General features: G+C 38.2%; 2 protein-coding genes across 2 annotated transcripts in view; one reads left to right on the top strand and one right to left on the bottom strand.

The window, feature by feature from the left end:
- The first annotated feature begins 3,732 nt into the window (after positions 1-3,732).
- Positions 3,733-15,229, top strand: LOC106873523 (uncharacterized). Its single transcript, XM_014920913.3, has 2 exons — positions 3,733-3,921; positions 9,950-15,229. Exon 2 carries the CDS (start codon positions 10,335-10,337, stop codon positions 12,129-12,131), a length of 1,797 nt encoding a protein of 598 aa, XP_014776399.1. The 5' UTR covers positions 3,733-3,921; positions 9,950-10,334; the 3' UTR covers positions 12,132-15,229.
- Positions 15,230-21,230: 6,001 nt separating this feature from the next.
- LOC106873520 (chymotrypsin-1) overlaps positions 21,231-22,932 on the bottom strand; it is a 7,840-nt gene continuing 6,138 nt past the window's right edge. The window contains exons 5-6 of the mRNA XM_089353297.1: positions 22,731-22,876; positions 21,231-21,565 (exon numbers count right to left, since the gene is read on the bottom strand). Coding sequence (XP_089209423.1) covers positions 21,416-21,565; positions 22,731-22,876 — 296 coding nt within the window. The 3' untranslated portion in view covers positions 21,231-21,415. The remainder of the gene's footprint in view (positions 21,566-22,730; positions 22,877-22,932) is intronic.

Genomic DNA, 22,932 nt, shown 5'->3' with positions numbered 1-22,932 from the left:
AATTCTGTAATACTAGAATCTTTATTCTACAGAAAACATGCTGTTCAAATGTTATTCTTACATTAGTGTTTCAGGGTCTACCCCTACTTTAACAATGTATTTTAAAATACATTGACACTTCTTGATGTATAAAACTAGTAAGGTTATTAAAAGAAAATGAGATCTCATCAGACACAGGGAAGTCATTAACTTGCAATGCCTAAAGTAAATTTATCACTTTTGTTTATTAATTTATCATTTTACAGTCAAAGCTTAAGTGTAAGTGTAGAATATATAAATTAACATCCATGCTAAGTTAGTTTAGTCATGATAGCTCACTTGCCACTTCGGTGTTATAAAAAAAATAAAAAACAAAACAAAACAATAAAATATTTAAGAACCACTGTCTTGGACAATCACTGGGTGACTTCTTCATGCATTTGGGCGTTGTTCAAAGGGATGCTTCCCTGGTAGCAGAATTTTAGCCTAGTACTTATTCTATTTGCTGAACTGCTAAGTTACAGCGACGTAAACACACCAACATCGGTTATCAAGCAATGGTGGCTGGGGGGAGCAAACACAGACACAAATACATATATATATGATGGGCCTCTTTCAGTTTCCATCTACCAAATTCAGTCACAAAGCTTCAGTCAGCCTGAGGCTATAGTAGACACTTGCCCAAGGTGCCATGCAGTGGGACTGAACTCAGAACCATGTGGTTGGGAAGCAAGCTTCTTACCACAGAGCCACTCCTGCACATGTTCACATATACTGCAGCATTGGCTCCCTTTTCCACTTATTAATTATGAATGTTGAAATTGCTGCTTCAACTCCTCGTGACTTGCAGATTTCTTGACAGATATTGCATTGAAACTAGTCATTCAAAATAAAATTGTATTAGTTCATGTATGCCTTACCCATGTGGTGTCGCAATGGTCCAGTGGTTAGGGCAGCGGACTTGCAGTTTCAATTCCCAGACCAGGCGTTGTAAGTGTTTATTGAGCGAAAACACCTAAAAAGCTCCACGAGGCTCCAGCAGGGGTTGGTGGCGAACCCTGCTGTACTCTTCTTCCACCACAACTTTCTCTCACTCTTACTTCCTGTTTCTGTTGTGCCTGTAATTCAAAGGGTCAGCCGTGTCATACTGTGTCACACTGAATATCCCCGAGAACTACGTTAAAGGTACACGTCTTTGTGGAGTGCTCAGCCACTTGCACGTTAATTTCACGAGCAGGCTGTTCCGTTGATCGGATCAACTGGAACCCTTGACGCCATAAGCGACGGAGTGCCAACACACACGCCTTACCCATATAGACTCATACTGGTGTGAGATGTGCATGCTTTTGTGCAAAAAGAACACTTAAAGAAGGAATGAGAAACTCATGCAATGTTATTGATTTTAATTTAATTTTTATGAAATTTTCTTTAGCGTTGCCTTCTAGCACTTGTGCTGGTGGCATGTTAGAAAATCATTCGAGCGAGGTCGTACCAGTGCTGCTAGACTGGCTCCCGTGCAGGTGGCATGTGAAAAACACCTTTTTGGGCGTGGCCATTGCCAGTACCATGTGACTGGCCCTCGTGCCAGTGGCATGTAAAAGCACCCACTACACTCTCAGAGTGGTTGGCGTTAGGAAGGGCATCCAGCTGTAGAAAATCTGCCAGATCAGATTGGAACCTGGTGCAGCCTTCTGGCTTGCCAGTCCTCAGTCAAATCGTCCAACCCATGCTAGCATGGAAAGCGGACGTTAAACGATGATGATGATTTCAGCATTCTTAACTGTTGAGCTCAAAATCTTCAATGTGAGGCCAAATAGATATCATGTAATCTTAAACACACTAATTAAATTTTATAAGCCTTGTTTGGTGTGACTCATTAGGTCACAGTCATTTTCATATAAAAGATCATACACCAGAGAGATAAAGACCGTGGGTTTAAAGTTCATTCTTGTCATATATATATAATGGATTAACTTCTGTCCTGTCTCTCAGTATTTCATGTGTATCAATGATGTTTATGATGTCTGAAATTCATATTACTAAATTGTTATATGTATGACTGTATATACACATACGTGTGTGTGGATCTTGCAGAAGCTAGACACTCAAGTATATATGGGGCAAAGTGGAAAAGGTTGCTCTCATGGATGTGATTGTAAAAAGATTAGAATAACTGATATGAGGTTCTGAAGAAGACATGCTTTGATTGGCAAAACTTTGAGTTCTGGTTTAGCTGCATGTTTGTGTGTGTGTGTGTGTGTATACATCTATATATATTATTATATGCTCAACAAGGTCCTTTCTTCCACTGGCTGCCCCCCAGGATACCCTCATTGCCTCCCTAACTGCAGATCTTTCTTACTACCAAGAAACATTTCACTCATTATCCACCCTTCACCCCTTAATACCTTCATCAACAGTTTCATTGATCACCTCCCCACACTAAATCAGCAACTCTCCTTCTCAACCCACCATATGTTGCTCACCCTCAAAAAAAATCTATCACCAGAAATTTCTGTGTCAACAGTGATAAACATCAATGGGTATTAAATGAACAAATGTGCATACACGAGACAAATAATAATATAATAGCAGGAAAGAAGCTCCTCAGAAAATATTCCACGATACACATCCATAGAGGCTGCACAACAGGAAAGAAGATAAAGAAAACCATTAGAACGGCGTACTAATTATCAAGAGTCATGCTTGACTATGTTCCGAGAAAGCATTAGGTGTAATTGTAACTTATATTTGGCTAGAGGAATTTATCTTCCTTTAAGAATTGTTATATTAGCTCCCATTTTGAAAGGTATACTTTTCCAATCAAGGAGCAGGACTGAACAACAAAACACTTAATGCACAAAAGGGATAGGTATCCGGTGCTACTAAAGCAGCACGATCGCGCAGTCGACTCGTCCGCGCTAGCTAGTCGTGAGTGGTCGATCCTAGCCCTGACCCTGTCACTAACCCTATCCCTAACCCACGTGTGCAAATGAATACGTGTTTAGGGTTAGGGTTGGGGTTAGGATCGACCACTCAAGACTGGCTGGCGCGGACATGCGGCTGCGCGTTCGGGACCGTGCTGCTTTAGTAGTACCTAGGTATCCCATTAAAACAGTGTTGACAATTGGCGCATGTTCTGTGGAATTACAAAGACGATAAATTTGTTAGGAGCTACCAATAATTTGTTCAGTATGTTTTCAGCATAACGGTCCAATATTATATGTACATAGATATGATAAGAATAAGGAACGTGGTGAAGTAGGTAGATAGCCTTAGAATTTAATAGCTTAACTGTTGTTGTTGGCACTCCGTCGCTTACGACGTCGAGGGTTCCGGTTGATCCGATCAACGGAACAGCCTGCTTGTGAAATTAACGTGCAAGTGGTTGAGCACTCCACAGACACGTGTACCCTTAATGTAGTTCTCGAGGATATTCAGCGTGACACAGTGTGACAAGGCTGGCCCTTTGAATTACAGGCACAACAGAAACAGGAAGTAAGTGTGAGAGAAAGTTGTGTTGCCACCATACCCTGCCGGAGCCTCGTGGAGCTTTAAGTGTTTTCGCTCAATAAACACTCACAACGCCCGGTCTGGGAATCGAAACCGCGAGTCCGCTGCCCTAACCACTGGGCTATTGCGTCTCCACTAATAGCTTAACTCATTCTCACAAACACTGCTTAAAAAGTCAAGGGAGATTACTCATCATTATACATATTTTTCCAGAAGTGGCCACAAGAGGCGCCACCACCCAGAAGTGAAATTTATTCCTGTTCGCGCACTCGCTTTTTTACATATGTAAAAGAATTATTCATTGGAAGGTTGGATTAAATTCTCCAAATGTCTCACTCATACGCAACGAAAGTGTAGTGATGTGTGTGTTGATCTGGTTGTTTAACTATGTACAGAGTTGAATGAATAAGAAAATAAGACAGTGCTCTGGTAAGGTAATTTCCGTGTGATTTTGTTAATGTAAGCAGTTGTTAGATTTGTTGGCTTCCAGATATATTTTACTGTTGTTAACGATGTTTTAATGGTGTATTGATGTTAAACGTTGTTATGTACTTGCCAATGTTCTGATCTAAAACAAACCTCAACAGACAATACCGTTATGAAGAAATATGGATGTCGAGAATGCAATAATTTCTAAAGTGATGCCCAATTATTGACTTGGTTACATCATTTCTTTGATAAAGTTAATCAAATAAATCTAACCCTTAGTATAATACATATATCTATGTCCACCTATAATACATGCAAGAAGCGAACAAGGGATCTGCTACATGTACGCCCGATATACGAGAAACAGTAGCCAGATTCCCTCACATCACACATAACTTCAGAAAAGAAGGACAGTGAAGTAAGAGGTGAATTATGCTGAGATATGATGACTGGTTGGAAAGTCTTCGCTATTAGTTGTGTTCGTCGATCTTTTCTATCATAGTTAGTCTAGTGTTAAGGACAAAACAGCTTGTAAAGAAGCTATACAATATGGTATTAATTTGTTGAGTGGTTGGCGGAAGAATATTTTTTTGATTCTGTGCTGCGGCCAGTTGGCTGATGACCTAATTTCCGTTTCGGTTTTCTTAGGACTTTTGTTTTTATTTAGGAAGAAAAAAAATTTCTGTGTATATTTTTGAATGAGGTATAATTCAGGAATATTTAAATTATTTGATTTTTATTATGTAAGTTTTGAACACATTTTATATTTATTTAGGCGAAGAGAAAAAAAGGATATTATTCAGAGTGGTTAATTAATAGGATAACAGGAAATTAAGTGACGCACAGCCGAAATAGTTAAGTGGCGAATCTCTCAGCATCTTGTTTCTCGTTTGACACCAGCCAGCGAATTCTTGGTAATTTTTATGAGGTGAAAAATATATTCAGTCCTATTATTTAGCGGTCAACTACAAAGCAGTGTAACTTTTATTCGTCTAACTAGTCAGATCATGTCTTCCGATCCATGTTGTTATTCTTTTATGTGTTCCAACCCAAACGTTGTGGCCATGCTAGAGCATCAGTATTTGAAGTGAAATGCTTGTGGCACTTAGGTTTCTCAAGCGGTCACATATCTAACTACTAACTAGACTTGACGTTGCTTAACTTCAGTGATCGGAAGAGAACTTTCAACGTGTTGTTGTTGTTTTTTCCTTAAAATTTGAGAAATTATTCAATCTGGGTTCTCTTTTACTTGTTTCAGTCATTTGACTGCGGCCATGCTGGAGCACCGCCTTTAGTCGAGCAAATCGACCCCAGGACTTATTCTATCGGTCTCTTTTTGCCGAACCGCTAAGTTACGGGGCGTAAACATACCACCATCGGTTGTCAAGTGATGTTGGGGGGACAAACACAAACACACACACACACACAGCCACTCCTGTGGGCTGAAGGCAAATGTAATAATAAAAGTGAGGTAAAATGCAATAAATTATTTAATTCCATAGAACAAAATGGAAGTTGCGCACGGTTAACCCCTCATTCTCGATGACTGGGTGAGTTTACAGAGAAATTTGTTATTTTACAACACATGAACTTCTCTCTCAATAATCTGCAAGATGGGTCATGAAATGCTTCTTTGTGCATCTTGAGATCATTGGTTCTTGAATTCATTGGTCCAGCCGTTTGCTCCTTGGTTGAACTAGTTCATAAAGTTAAACGTAACAAAAGAAAAATTATTAGTTGCGAAAGCAAAATGGAGTAGCATATAAGGTTGTGTGTTGTGAAAGGGAAACTGGAATGTTTTGGCCAGGGTCATTGATAAGATGCATGTCGGAAGGTTGTCAATAAGTTGAAATGTGTGAGGAAGATGGAGTGGGAATGGGGACATTACTAGAGAGAAAGGATGACCAGAGAAACTCACATGACAGTAACAAAAAAAAAAATAATTGGATGAGCTAAAAAAAAATTAACAGGAGTATATTTACATATACACATATGTACCCACTTATATATGTATGTGTGTATTTAATGTATGTGTGTGCAGATAAGCATATCAAGACAATACATATAACATACAAGGAAGGAGAATGACATGGGTGATCTGTTAGCAAGTATTGTTTATAGTTTGTAGATTAGGTGGGACTTATTTGAGACAGCATCTTACCGCTTGATGCTCTTTCTCTGTCCAATCCTTGTTCGTCATGCAAGAGTCTTTTTTTTTTTTTTTTTTTATTCCACTGATCTTAAAAGTGTAGAGCAACCAGTTGTAATATCAGCAGAAAATGTAAACATCATATCACTGTTTTGCTATAGGAGTGACATGCAAATTTGGGAATGTCTATTTATATACACTAGCTGGCCCCGTGCTGTCAAAAATGACAACTAATTGTAGTATTTTGTATATAAATGTTGAGGGTTCCAGTTGATCCGATCAACGGAACAGCCTGCTCGTGAAATTAACGTGCAAGTGGCTGAGCACTCCACAGACACGTGTACCCTTAACGTAGTTCTCGGGGATATTCAACGTGACACAGTGTGACAAGGCTGGCCCTTTGAATTACAGGCACAACAGAAACAGGAAGTAAGAGTGAGAGAAAGTTGTGGTGAAAGAGTACAGAAGGGTTCACCACCATCCCCTGCCGGAGCCTCGTGGAGCTGTAGGTGTTTTCACTCAATAAACACTCACAACGCCTGGTCTGGGAATTGAAACCGCGATCTTATGACTGCGAGTCCGCTGCCGTAACCACTGGGCCCTTGCACCTCCACTGTATATAAATAAGGTACAAAATAATCACATATACAAACATTCACCTACTTCCCTTGTACACGCACACACATATACTCTCACAGAGTTGAAAAGCTGTTTGATTTTTCTTTTCAGCATTGAATGTTCACCACCCTACTTCCATTGCACACAGACACACATTCACATGACCCCCTTTGACATACACATACATATACTCACGCAGAGTTGAAATGCTGTTTGATTTTTTTTTCACCATAGAACTTCCATCACTACCAAGTTTGCCAATCACCCCTTCTTTTCTCATTCATATGTTGTGACAGAGAAATGCACAAGAGTATTATTATAGTAGATACATGCATATATATGTGTGTGTGTGTGTGTGTATGTATAATATATGTATATGTATGGTATATGTACATGTATGTATATATGTGTAATATATATATATATAATATGTGTGTATATATATATATATATATATATATATATACATACATGTATAGTGTTAGGAAGGGCATCCAGCTGTAGAAACTCTGCCAGATCAGATTGGAGCCTGCTGTAGCCATCTGGTTCACCAGTCCTCAGTCAAATTGTCCAACCCATGCTAGCATGGAAAGCGGACGTTAAACGATGATGATGATATGTATGTGTATGATACATATGTATAATATATATATATATATATATATATATATATATATATTATATATATCAAAGAGTATGAAGACTGGGAAAGCCCCCGGCCCATCAGGAATCACTGCAGAGATGCTCAAAATATCTGGCAGTGTTGGCTATAGCCTAGTCACCCGTATTACGAACCAGGTGATACACGAGGGAGTCGTACCCAATGACTGGTGTAGCAGCATCATAGTCAACTGCTACAAAGGTAAAGGTGACGCTTTAGATACAAATAATTACAGAGGCATCAAGCTGTTAGATCAGGTTATGAAAGTTACAGAGAGGGTCATAGCCCAACTAATTAGGGAGCGAATCAATTTAGATGAGATGCAGTTTGGGTTCGTGCCAGGTAAAAGCACTACTGATGCCTTATTTCTAGTGAGACAGTTGCAGGAGAAATACCTAGCTAAGGATAAACCTCTGTACCTGGCTTTCGTTGACATGGAGAAAGCCTTTGACAGGGTCCCCCGATCCCTTATCTGGTGGTCAATGAGGAAACTTGGGATAGAAGAATGGTTAGTGAGAGCTGTGCGAGCCATGTACAGAGATGCTGCCAGTAAGGTGAGGGTTGGAAATGAGTACAGCAATGAATTCCGGGTAGAGGTAGGGGTCCACCAAGGTTCCGTCCTCAGCCCCCTCTTATTTATCATAGTCCTCCAGGCAATCACAGAGGAGTTCAAGACAGGTTGCCCCTGGGAGCTCCTCTATGCTGATGACCTTGCCCTAATTGCGGAGTCACTATCAGAACTAGAGGAGAAGTTTCAGGTGTGGAAGCAAGGTCTAGAACTGAAGGGCCTTAGAGTCAACCTAGCTAAAACCAAAATCCTAATAAGTAGGAAGGTAGATAAAACACAAACCCCTTCAGGTAGATGGCCCTGCTCAGTATGTAGAAAAGGAGTAGGTAGTAACTCTATAAGATGTACCCGCTGCAAGCTATGGACACATAAGAGGTGCAGCAACATCAAAGGCAGGTTAACTAGCAAGTTAGTTTTTGTTTGTGGCAGATGTTCAGGTGCAATAAAGACTGTAAACAAACAGGAAACAACTTCTATCTCATTCCAGGGTGAAAAACTAGAGGTAGTCGATAGCTTCCGCTATCTGGGCGACCAAGTTAGTAGTGGGGGTGGGTGCGCTGAAAGTGTAGCTGCTAGAATAAGAATAGCCTGGGCAAAGTTTAGAGAGCTCTTACCCCTGCTGGCGACAAAGGGACTCTCACTCAGAGTAAAAGGCAGACTGTATGACGCATGCGTACGAACAGCCATGCTACATGGCAGTGAAACATGGGCTGTAACTGCTGAGGACATACGTAAGCTCGCAAGGAATGAAGCCAGTATGCTCCGTTGGATGTGTAATGTCAATGTGAATACCCGTCAGAGTGTAAGTATCTTGAGAGAAAAGCTGAACATTAGAAGCATCAGTTGTGGCGTGCAAGAGAGACGATTGCGCTGGTATGGACATGTGGTGAGAATGGATGAGGATAGCTGCGTGAAAAAGTGCCACACCCTAACAGTTGAGGGAACCCGTGGAAGAGGTAGGCCCAGGAAGACCTGGGCTGAGGTGGTGAGGCAAGACCTTCGTACATTGGGCCTCACCGAGGCGATGACTACTGACCGAGACCTTTGGAAATGTGCTGTGCGTGAGATGACCCGGCAAGCCAAGTAAGATCGTTGCCAGTGCCCCTGGACTGGTTCTTGTGCGGGTGGCACATGAGATGCACCATTTTGAGCGTGGCCGTTGCCAGTACCGCCTGACTGGCTCCCGTAGGATTTTCGAGCGAGATCGTTGCCAGTGCCCCTGGACTGGCTTGTGCGGGTGGCACATAAAAGACACCATTTCGAGCGTGGCCGTTTTTGTGCGGGTGACACGTAAAAGCACCCACTACACTCTCTGAGTGGTTGGCGTTAGGAAGGGCATCCAGCTGTAGAAACTCTGCCAAATTAGACTGGAGCCTGGTGTTGCCATCCGGTTTCACCAGTCCTCAGTCAAATCGTCCAACCCATGCTAGCATGGAAAGCGGACGTTAAACGATGATGATCATCATCATCATCATGTAACATCCGTTTTCCATTCTGGCATGGGTTGGACGGTTCAAGCATGACTTTTTGTTATTTAAGGATAACATTACAGTCAGTTTTATATCTTCATGTCTTCCATGTGGTGGACTGATCTGTAATTACTCAAATGTATCTAATGAAATATTTGAAATATTAATCATTTGTTTTCTGTTCATTTCAACTTTATGTTGTTCTTGTTACTATGTAATATCTCAAGTCCATATTAAATCTACTTTTTTTGATTGCATTTTATGAGACTGAAAGTTTAACATATGTGAAAACTGAACCTTAATCTTTAAGTTAACTTGTGTATTTTATTGCAACCACATGTGTGTGTGTTTGTATTACAGGCTTCCATACAGTTTCTATTTACCAGTTCTACTTACAATGCATTGATCAGCTCAGACCTGTAGTAGAAGATACTTGCTGAAAATACCACACAGTGGGACTGAACCTGAAGCCATGTGGTTGGGAAGTGCAAACTTCTGAACCACACACCTATTCCTATGCTTATCACTGGTCGTAAACTAATGCCTCCTTTCTTTTATTTCAGAGTATACTTTCAACAATCTTGGCTGAGATAACTACTATGTTTACTTTTATCGATGGTTTTTAGGATAACAGTATGATAAACTTCTTTGGTTGCCAAGTAAGATAAGAGTGGCCGTAATTACAACTCAACTAATAGAAAATATTACAAGTGAGCCATCGAAACTGAATGTCAAGTAAGATTCGGTTGAAGAAGATATGCTTTAGTGTGGAATTTTGTTGGGATATTTTCATTTGATAGCCCAGCAATAAAATGTGTAATTTTCATTGTGGAAATACATTGCATTTGAAAATTGGTTCAAACACTAGAGAATCTTTACTAGTGTGATGTTAATGTGAAAGCATTTTTTTTGAAAGAGTTTGTTTTGTCTGCACACAGATGTTTTAAGATGGAGGAAAAATACTACGACTGTGAATTTTGTAGGGAAGTTTTTCCAACTAATGAAGAATTGAATGCTCATAAACTCATTCATGCAGCAGAAAAACCCTATCAATGTGAGGATTGTGGGACTGCATTCTCTGAGAGTAGTGAGTTATTATCTCATAAATGTACAGTTCATACGGGAGACAAACGAAGCCAATGTGAAATTTGTGGGAAATCTTTTTCGAAAAATAGTAATCTTTCTGCTCATGTACGCACTGTTCATATGGGAGAAAAGCCCTACATTTGTGAATTTTGTGGGAAAGCATTTACAGCAGCTTGTGGTTTAACAAGACACAAAACTCTTCATACAGGAGAAAAGCCCCATGTTTGTCAAATTTGTGGCAAGGCATTTCCTAGAATCCATGAATTATCAGTTCATACAAATACGCATACAGATGAAAATCCATTCAAATGTGACATTTGTGAGAAGGTATTTTCTTCAGGCAGTTCATTAAAACGTCATACATATACACATACTGGTGAAAAACCTTATCGTTGTAGTGTTTGTGGGAAAGCATTTTCTAATACTGGTTCATTAGAATTTCATAAATATACTCATACTAATGAGAAACCATATAAATGTGACATTTGTGGAAAAGCATTTCCCAGAAACTGTGACCTTTCAGTTCATAAATATATTCATACCGGGGAAAAACCATACAATTGTGACATTTGTGGGAAAGCCTTTTCTAGAAACCAAGACCTTACAATTCATAGATATACTCATACAGATGAAAAGCCATATAGTTGTGAGGTTTGTGGAAAATCATTTACTAGAAATCATGACCTTTCAGTTCATAAATATAGTCACACTGGTGAGAAACCATTCAAATGTGAAATTTGTGGGAAAGCATTTTCCGGAAAACGATACCTTTCAGTTCATAAATATACTCACACTGATGAGAAACCTTACAAATGTGATGTTTGTGGGAAAGCATTTCCTAGAAACTGTGATCTTTCAATTCATAAATATACTCATAGTGATGAAAAACCGTATAAATGTGATGTTTGTGGAAAAGCATTTGCTAGAAACCGTGACCTTACAGTTCATACATACACTCACACTGGTGAAAAGCCGTACAAATGTGATGTTTGCGATAAGGCGTTTTGTAAAAAAGGTTCACTAAAAGTTCATAGATATAACCATACTGGTGAAAAACCATACAAATGTGACATTTGTGACAGAGCATTTTCTAATAATGGTTCATTACAATTTCATAAATATAGTCATACAGATGAAAAACCTTTCAAATGTGACATTTGTGGGAAAGGATTCCCTAGAAACAGTGATCTTTCAGTCCATAAATATGTCCATTCTGATGAAAAACCATATAATTGTGACATTTGTGGTAAGGCATTTTCTAGAAACTATGACCTTTCTGTTCATATATACAGTCATACAGGAGGAAAACCATACAAATGTGACACTTGTGGGAAAACATTCTCTAGAAACTGTGACCTTTCAGTTCATAAGTATACTCATACTGATGAAAAACCATACAAATGTGATGTTTGTGGGAAAGCATTTCCTAGAAATCATGACCTCTCAGTTCATAAATCTACCCATACTGGTGAAAAACCTTATAAATGTGACATTTGTGGGAAAGAATATCCTAGAAACTGTGACCTCTCAGCTCATAAATATACTCATAGTGGTGAAAAACCATACAAATGTGACATTTGCGAGAAAGCATTTTCTCGAAATATTTCCTTAACAAGACATAAGAAGACTCATATTGGGAAAATAATCATAACTGTGTGAAACATCTGTAGAGAAATCTACAAAATATAAACTGAGAGATGAAAATATGTCCTGGTACAACTGAGAAGCAGTATTATTGATATATTTGAACTTTTCTTTCATTTCTATTGAAATAAACTTTCTTGTATACAACTTAATTAAATACAGGTTATTCCTGATTCTTTCATTATTCATTTTCTATAATCTCTATAACTCCCTCTGACCAACCCACAAATTCTTTACCTTGTAACAACTGTAAAATTTGTGAAACTACCTCTTCTACAATATAACCGATGTACTTGAACCTATTCTCTCATTGTTATTGAAGTGGTCTTTGTTCTTTCAGATATTCTGATTGTATAGTAAACACTTATTTTTATTTGTTTGGTTTGAAAGATAACCGTTTTATATCATGTCTTTAGTTAAGAATGAAATAATGATACCAGTAATTTTATTTTTAAATATGCTAAATAACAGTTTGTCAACTCTTATTTGCTTTTATTTTTTACATTGTTGAATTGGTAATTTTATTTCACCACTTTCAAAGTTGTCCATCCTCTCACTAATGGTCTCTGGTCTTTGAAACTCAATATAATTGCTCTTGACGCTAGCAAAGATTTTGGTTATATCTACATGAAAAACCTTCTGAAAGAAAATAGTTTTGCAGCATGTATTTCCTGTTAAAAGTATTCATATACTATACACTCTAGTATGACTCACTAATTCTAATACAGACCCACCTTCATACCTTTAAAACAAAGGTTATAACAGGTGTCATCCCAGATATCTTGGAACACATCTTGAAATGAAGATATTTCAATATACAACCACAACCTACTTACATCTTAAACTTTCAATCTCTGTAAATGTTAAGCCTCACAGTCTCTCCTAATTCTTGTGATGTCCCCATATCCAAGACATCCTTGACTTCCAAAAGTCAAAATCCTTGTTTCAGATTTTGATGCTATATAACACTGAACAACTACTGGCCCCCTTTAAGGCAAACGTATGACCAACACAGGAATACGGTTCACAAATGTGTGACAGTTTAACTGGTTATAGTATTATTGTGGGGCCTGGAAGGTGGAGACTCACAAGTTGGTTGGGAGTATCTACAAGTGGAATGAACCCATCCAACTCCAAGGAGCAGAACTTTAGAGAAAGCAGAAGGAGTAGCCAGCACATCTGTAGATCAGAGACAAGTATGTGGGTAAAACACTTCATCCAGTCAATCGAGTGCTTTTCTAGTGGTATCTGGGTAAATGTAGCCAAGACAGTAGAGATGGGAGCAGTATTCCAATGTGGGTGTTATGAGAGCTTTGTAGAAGGTTAGTGTATGATGGGGTCTTGAGTATATTTTGTCAAGAAGAAAAAGGCCTGGCTTTTTAATGCAGTCTTTCATTTGTTTGTAATATGTATCTGTCGAGAGACCAACAGTGATGTTGAAGATTTGAAACGATCAAGAAAATTCTATTTGTGTGATGTTCATTGGGGGGGGGGGGCGTAAGTAGGAGTGGTGAGTCGCTATGTTTTGGTATATGAATTCTTTTTGCTGTTAAAAAGACAAGATTGACATGATATAAGATATTTCTCAGGTTTCTGTCCAAGAAGTGATTGCAGAGTCCGTGTGTAATACCAGGCTAACATGTGGATGATGCTTGAGTACAGAAGTTTTGAGAGAAATGAAGGACATATCGCTGAAGTTGATGGCAAGAAGAGTGTAAATGACAAAACTGAGCCGTTGGTCTTACAAAACCAAGAGAGGAGAAATGAATTGAATCCATAGATGAACAATTTGTAGTAAAACTTCCTACCTTGGACTCAGTCTGCCAGATATCAACAGAAGCTTTGCTCATGTCAGAACTTTTTGAGAGCAAGAACTGCCACAGCAATTACTAAGCTAACTTGATGTGCTATAGGTCCTGAGAAGTGGGGGACGGTGTGCATATATGACTGTATGGTAGATAGTTGTGGTGAGGTAGTTGTTGGAAAACCCAGTAGTTGCACAGGGTTATGATCTGTTGGAAGCTAAATTTAGAGGTGACAAAAAAATCGAGGACGTTTGCAGTTCGTGTGTCAGTCAAAGATGTATTTAGATGATGAAACCATTAATGTGGAATTAAAGATTGTGAGATTTGATTTCTGTACCGACAGCGACTGTATGGGAGGAATTGTAAGCATTGAACTTAATAAGGGTGATGATTTTTGGGTGAAGTGAGATAGATGTATTGATGCTGGAAGAGATATGATTGAAGAGTCGTTGGTAATTCAAGGAGTTTTGAAAGTGACAGAGGACGCAAGTGTATTTAGATAAATATGTATGGATGTAAGCGTTAAGTGTCTAAGCGAGATATTTGAGTCTAAGATCGTGCGGACACCATCTTTCGTGGTGGTATCTGAGTAAATATTGTAGCATGGACTATAGCGTTAAGAAATTTGTGTTGATAGTAATGTTATGAGTAGTCTGCGTGTCTGTAAGAGGTGTTGATGTGGTCTTAGTTCAATAGGAGTATACAGCTATGGAGTTCAGAAAGGATAATTGTCGTGATTACATCTCTGAAGCCTAAAACGAATTCCGCTGAAGGTACTTATGAGTCAGGAGGTGGTGTGTTGTATCCAGAAAGGAAAAGGAGCCCTCTGCGCCATGTATAACTGACTAAATGAAACAAATGATGGCCCAGGATCAAATAAGTATCGGTAGCTTTAGCTATTAATATATAGAAATGTTGCTCCACATAAAAGTACGAGAGTATGTGTATATATGTGTGTGCATGTAAATTATATTTAACTCGTTCATACATACATAGACGTAGAAACACTTTTGCAGCAGAAACTGTCACGAGAAAAACATTCTCCAAATAGACAATGTGAAACTCATCCAGCGTACTGAAGATTCTGCCAGCTTGCTGCGCCGCCCTACACACGCACACATACATGCCATTACGCTCTGAGTTCAAATTCCGCCAAGGCCAACTTTGCCTTTCATCCCTTCGGGGTCGATTAAATAAGAACCAGTTACACACTGAGGTCTATGTAATCGACTTCATCCCTTTCTCTGTCCTTGTTTGTCCTCTCTGTTTAACCCCCTGTGGGCAATAAAGAAATATATATATAAACTGGGTCAGGATTATGGACTTTTCTGTTTGTCTCACGTCTGTTTTTACATTCAATATACGTTATGTCGTTTGTTTATGTATTCTTTTGTTTATCAAGCAATGGAACGCAACACAACCGAATTTGTATTAACAAGTAAGTTTTTTTATAAACCCGTGTGACTCTTACACTTTCTCTCTTGCCTTCATTCTTTCCCTCTTTCTTTCTCTCACCCTGCCACTTCTATTCTAGCCTTCCTACTTACTCCTTCTCTCTCTCTGCCTCTTGTACTCCTAGCCTTTCTTCCTCTTATATTCTTACTTTTTCTCCCTCATGTATTCCTAGCCTTTCACCTTCCCTTTCATCCACTCCTCCTTTTTTCTCTGTCGCTTCCTCTCTCTGCCTGCTGCTGCCACATGATTGGCCAATTCCTGCTTTTCTTTCTTTCTTAGACTTGTTCTTGAGCTGGCCAGTCCCAAATTGGATCTTGTTCAAAACGGGGGCACCAGTATTTTCTTAACGAAACACTTTGAAACTTGGGACACTGGTAGAATGTGTCATATAAAACATCTTTTACTCTTAGTCTTCTTAACAAAAAAACCTACATCGCAAGTTATTTCATGTTAAAGTTGTCGTATTTCTGTAATTTCAACCAATGACTGACGTCTATTCAGCTGAATAGAGTTACTGCCTGCCGATCATAAAAATGTTATTCCCTGTGACATATTTCATCCGGTTTAATCGTAATTTATACGCATATTGTTTATATAATAAATAATGCTGTGCGTATCTATGTGTGTAACAATTTTAGAGTACGGATTCTAGAGTTAGGGTTAGGGTTCTCACTTCTATTCTAGCCTTTCTACTTACTCTCTTTCTCTCTCCTCTTTCTATTCCTAGACTTTCTCACTCTTGTTTTCCTAGCCTTTCTCCTTTCCCTTCATCCTCTTCCCGCTTCTTTTTTCTGTCGCTCCTTCTCTACCTGCTGTTGTTAGGTGACCAGCGGCCGATTCCTTTTTTTCCCCTTCCTTTCTTAGACTAGTCCCTTAGTTGATCACTCACAAATTCTTTCTCTGTTCTCCATCGTTCAAAACATTTTCTAACCCTAACCCTAACCCATACCCACTATTCCCGTTTCATTGGCTCGGAGGCTGTATTTTGTTCAACTGTTTGTCCTCGTCCGCCGTCCTAAATCACAGTATCATTTTGCTTGTTTTGTTTCGTTTTCTTTGCTCTTGTCCATAATTCCGCGCAAGAAAACCTTCTTTTTTGCAGGCACTGCCAATTGGGAAGCATTCAGTCTTATCGTTAAAGGTGCGAAACTGAAAAGTACCATTGGTCGATAACCGATGAAGGGTTATGGCCTTTCTGTTTGTCTCATGTTTGTTTTTACATTCAATACACGTTATGTCGTTTTTTAAATATTTTTTTTCATTTGGCTGTGTGGTAACTAGCTTGCTTACCAACCACATGGTTCCGGTTTTAGTTCCACTGCGTGGCACCTTGGGCAAGTGTCTTCTACTATAGCCTCGGGCCGACTAAAACTTTGTGAGTGGATTTGATAGACGGAAACTGAAAGAAGCCCGTCGTATATATATATATATATATGTGTGTGTGTATATGTTTGTGTGTCTGTGTTTGTCCCCCCAACATCGCTTGAGAACCGATGCTGGTGTGTTTACGTACCCGTAATATAGTGGTTCGACAAAAGATACTAATGGAATAAGTACTAGGCTTACAAAGAATAAGTCCTGGGGTCGATGTGCTCGACTAAAAGCGGTGCTCCAGCATGGCCACAGTCAAATGACTGAAACAAGTAAAAGAGTATAGAAATATTGTTCTTCAACACGGTGACTGAACCCCCCCCCCCCCCACAAAAAATCATAAAGCAAAACCAAACAAAGAACCCACATATACCGGACTCATTTTGTAAATAGTATTTTATGGTTGAGTGGTTTTTGTTAAAGTGTTTTGAGTCTTCTTTTGATCACGAATGAAAGATTTTCGGGCTTACTCTTTTACTTGTTTCAGTCATTTGACTGCGGCCATGCTGGAGTACCGCCTTTAATCGAGCAAATCGACCCCAGGACTTATTCTTTGTAAGCCTAGTACTTATTCTATCGGTCTCTTTTTGCCGAACCGCTAAGTTACGGGGGACGTAAACACACCAGCATCGGTTGTCAAGCGATGGTGGGGAGACAAACACAGACACACATACACATACATATATACGACGGGCTTCTTTCAGTTTCCGTCTACCAAATCCACTCAAGGCTTTGGTCGGCCCGAGGCTATAGTAGAAGACACTTGCCGAAGGTGCCACGTAGTTGGACTGAACCCGGAACCATGTGGTTGGTAAGCAAGCTACTTACCACGATGGAATTTATTGTGGCTTATTGAATTAGTATGTTGCTGTATGAATTTTGTTTATGTCATTGAAGAATCCGAGAATGTATTTTTAGAATTATATATCTTTAGGTGAATTTTCTTGTGTGTGTGTTTTGATAAAGGTTCAGATTTAAGTTCATATAAAATCAACTATTTAATTAATTGGATTAAACTATAATTCTGTCAGAGACATTCATCTTCGTCGTTCCATATCTTTTGGACATGACACAAAATCTTTCTGTATCAAGTTAGCCTCGTATTGTTGGCCGTCTTTAATTTTAGTCTCTTCGAATCCCAACAAAATGTTCCTTCTTATCAATTCCGGCTATAGTTAGTACAACCATTCGTAACTAGTACCAGTAATTCTACATTGGTAGTCGGTCGGTTTAGTTTGCATTGGTAAAATAGCATTCTTTCATGAGTAAACAATTTGACTGGGTTAAAAAAAAAAAAAAGTACACCCATCTAATTTTGTCAATTTTCTGCTACGTCCGAGGATCGGGTTATATGATGAAGGGATTACAATGAGCGCCAAAAACAAGGTTTGTGGTAATCGTATGAAGACAGACGATCAACACAGTAATATGTATGTGTACATGTCTCTGCATGTGAAGGTTTCGGAAAAAGTGATAGAGAAATAGGGTAGAGTATGAGAATTAGTGAAGATGACAGCGGTTGGAGATATACTACAAATGTCGTAATGCATTACGAATAGTATAACAAATGACATTGCTATGTTGATGAATTGAATGCTCTAAGTATGTTTGTGCGTCATGTGTGCATGATAAAATCACGCAATTGTGTATGATGGTTGAGTGTATTTGATATTCTTTAGTGTTATTAATAAGAAAGGAAATGATTGATTTGATAGGTACAACTAATAGCTTGTTCTGTAAGATTTCAACACGACTGTTCAACAATATTTATGCAATAGCTTAAGTAATGTTGTGAAGTAGGAGAACTTAGAGTAGGTATCCTTCGGTGTCTTGCTTTAGAACATTCATGGGCAACCCGCGGGACTTTCTTCATGGCGCGCTTGACGAAAAATTACCTCGAATTTTTTAGTAGTGCTGTCTGCTCGATGATGAACCAAATCTCATACGGCACGCTCGTACAGCAGAGGCTTAATATCAATCCAAAATGCCTTTGAATGTCGTATTATATCCCTTCGGCAACATCTTTTAACCACCAAGTTTCAAAGTGCATACCTTGACCAAGTTTGCATACATGAGGCTGATAACATCATAAGACTTTGAAGGCACCTCCTTGAGCAGCATTCCTTGTCGGATAACCTTAAATACATGTCCAAAGAGGTCACACAACTCTACTGCAATGTATCATCAGATGAAAGGATGAGCATACATGTGCAGAAGACTATGCATGGATATGTTAGAAGAAAGCTCCGAGATGATAGTGACATTGATCATCAAAGCAGTCTATTATGGACCAATAGCCAGATTACCACCTCCCACTTTGAAGGGTATGCGTTTGCAATCCAGGAACAGGAAATATCAATCAAATACCTGATGTACAAAAGGAATAGAAATGGAAGAAAAGCAGTAAAATGTGACAATCGATGCAAACTTTGTTGAGTTAACACCGAAGATATCATTCGCATCATAAGCAGTTGTCCGAAAATTTCATCACGATATTATCTATCGATGAGACATGATGTTGTAGCCAGGGCACTTTATAATGAAATCTATCCATCCATCCATCCGTCCGTCTGTCTGCCTATATAGGGAGAATTCACAAAAAAAAAAAAGACAGAAGACGAAGACAGAATAAGAGATAAGGCGAGAAGAAAGCAGTTTTAAAAGATTGAAAGTTAAAAACACCGGAAAAAGCAAAAAAATAAATGGAAAAGAATTAGGTTCATATCCGTTCAGCCTCATAACTTTATGGCATAACACTGAGTGGATAGGGGCCTAGAGTCAGCAGCACAGCTTTTCATTCGGAATCGGTGGTATTTTCCAATTCACCACGAGAAACAGATCCATATATTTACACCCGTTAAAAGATTCAGATCTAAAATCCAGCCGTACCTTTTTTTTTCATCCGTTGACATGGTGTGGACTTTTCATCTATTTCCCACTTGATTATATATGATGTAGCGTTAGGTTTCAAACCCCATACTTGGCTAGCCAACTTAGTGCTTTACTCATGTCACTCTATAAATATATATATATATATATGGATAATAATGAATGGAGCAAAACGCATGTCAATAAAAGTTCCTTTAATTCCTACACATGTTTCGAAATAAATGAGAGCCCTTTCACAAAGAAGAAAGAGCTGTTGGGGTTCCTCATTTATTACTCTTCAGGGAGTTCATAATAAAACATGTAATAGCAAGACAAAAGCGAAATAATGGGGTAACTTACGAGCAGAGATGTTACATGGTCAGTGACCGTTAGAAGGCTGTGATATCTTGTTTTTTAGTGTAATTTTGCTACCTCTGGTAACTATTAACGTATTTAAATTATCGAAAGTTTTAATAACTGAGATAATATTAATATATACATAAATTATTATATATATATATATATATATATATATATATGCGAGTAAAAATAAATACAAAAAAGGTGGGGGTTTTTGTATGATTGTGTATAGAGGAATATATTATTTTGCTTAAAAGAGTTCCAACACTGTCTGTTTTTTATGTTTTATTTATATTCCTGCAGAACTAATGTGGGGTATAGAATATGGAATATACAATATATAATATGATATACAATATAATATAAAATAAAATAAAAATGGATGGCACCATGAAAGAAAGTATTGAATGTAGATGAAATATTGAGTGTTCAATATAAAGGATCAAATATATAAATATATATATATAAAGGCGACTCGAGTTTCAGGGCTATTTCCCTTCGTCATGGCCGGTATGACAGACTTTAACAGACTGTTAAAGTCTGTCATACCGGCCATGACGAAGGGAAATAGCCCTGAAACTCGAGTCGCCTTTATATATTTATATTTATATATTTGATCCTTTATATTGAACACTCAATATTTCATCTACATTCAATACTTTCTTTCATGGTGCCATCCATTTTTATTTTATTTTATTTTATATTGTATATTGTATATCATATTATATATTGTATATTCCATATTCTATACCCCACATTAGTTCTTCAGGAATATAAATAAAACATAAAAAACAGACAGTGTTGGAACTCTTTTAAGCAAAATAATATATATATATATATACACACACACACACACTCTCACACACATATATATTGATACGTATATGAGTATAACTCTGTGTGTATATTTATCGCTCTCTCTCTCTCTCTGTTGTATATAAATATGCGCGTGTGCGTGTACTTAGAAATGAATACAATTCTCAATGTGAAGTTTGAATTGTCTCAAGGCGATACCAAATATTTTAGATTTCACAATGTTATTTCATGACAACTCATAGTTCAACAGTCTTCAGATGAATTTTCCGTTTTGCTTTTGAAATATAATAACCAATTTGTGGAACAGTAATATGACCAATTTGTGATTGAGGTTACTCAACTAAACAGTGTTATAATCTCCAATTTAACAAAGTAAAAATTCACTGCCTTTCCTAGTAATATAGTAATGCAACAGAAGAGATACAAAGTGCAGGCATAATATGATTCCAATATGGAACTATCCACCACAAAAATACACACAGTGAAATAGTTGAACACTCCCAAGTGCCATTGTAACAACAACAAATTGATAAATCATTTTATATATTTATTGCATTCTCGATACATAGAGGAGGTTGTTCTGCTGAAGTTTCTTCAAAACAGACATCTTCATCGAAGTACTTCTTACAGGTTCTTGTCGATCCAGTCTCGGAAATATCCAACATCGGTGAAAGCACTGACCTCGCCGTTACATTTGCTTCCGAAAGATGTTACGCCTGCCAGGACCGTTTGATAATATCTGTTTCGACAATAGAGTGGACCGCCAGAATCACCCTGCAAAGATACAAACGACATACTTATAAAATTACTGAAATTAATAGATACTAGCGGAACCCGTGAATATTTCACGGAATTAATGGTAAACCAATTGGGTTATTGCCGAAAACTTTATCCAAAATACCTGAGAGCTTAGCCTGTGTTGTACTTGTATGGAAAAATAATCGCTCATCTGCTACTCATTGAAAAGTGAAAGAAATTGGAATACGATGATTAATTTATACACTTAATATATACACTCTATATACTTTATGTACAATTTTATAGGCTTAATACACAGTACTCATAAAATAAATATTCACTCTTATTTTCCCATTTTCTCCAAAAAAAATCCTGTACAAATTGCATAAATCTTCCATGTAAATAAGGTTGAATATTTCATGGAATTGCACTTGTGCGTATGCGTTGAGTAATAGGTGATATAAAAATTTAGTTCAATTTTAAAAAAAAAGCACTTTTCACTATTCAGTCACCACCACCACCACCACCATTTCTCCCCCGCCTCTCTGTCTGTCTCTCTCTCTCTGACTTTAACTTCACCATCAGAACATCACTCCGCTGCTAAAGTTATACTTTTAATTCTCTTCCTCTATCGTCAACTAACTTTTTTAACCACGTAATAAATATTACGTTCCCTCTACCTTATGTCACGGACGCTTCTCTCGCCCTCTTTTTCTTTCTTTCTCTTTCTGCCTCACTCTTCACCTTATCTTCTTTTTCTCTCTCCTTTTTCTTTCTCTTCTGCTTCCCTTTAACTAAGCATTACAATTACACTCAGTCTACCTCACATCATGGACGTTTCTATTTCCCTCATTTTCTACCTCCTCCTTTTCGTTCTCTTCTTTTTCTCTAATCACGTGAAAGCGTAACTCTCGGAAGCAAGTTTGTAGTTTTCATAGATTATTTCAAAAACATTTGCTCAATGCATTCAACAAGGAACCGTACTTATAAAGATGAAGTTTTCTTTTCACCTCTTGGTAGGTTTGTGGAGCCGATATCTTTGTTTTAATGCGCGTGCCCCCCCCCCACACACACACATACATACACACACACACACTAATTTACGTTCCCACACGCATAGATTAATAATATACCCATTATTTAGACAGATGTGTCAGTTAAAGACATTATTGTTATATGCTAAAATAGCAATATAATATACCTGGCAAGTAGATGTTCCACCTGCATTGAAATCTCCGGCACAGAGAATTCCATCAGAAATTCTCATTTTAGACCTTCTTTTACATTCATCTGCGGGAATAGCTGGAAGTGTTACTTTATATAATTCGTCAGGGCTGCTTCCTTTATCTGAAAAAATCATAAATTGATTGATGTTTAATATGTATCAACTATGATTACACTGA

The sequence above is a fragment of the Octopus bimaculoides genome, chromosome 6, assembly GCF_046866305.1.
Source record: "Octopus bimaculoides isolate indiv1 chromosome 6, ASM4686630v1, whole genome shotgun sequence".
NCBI lineage: Eukaryota > Metazoa > Mollusca > Cephalopoda > Octopoda > Octopodidae > Octopus > Octopus bimaculoides.
This window is presented reverse-complemented; position numbering and strand designations above follow the sequence as displayed.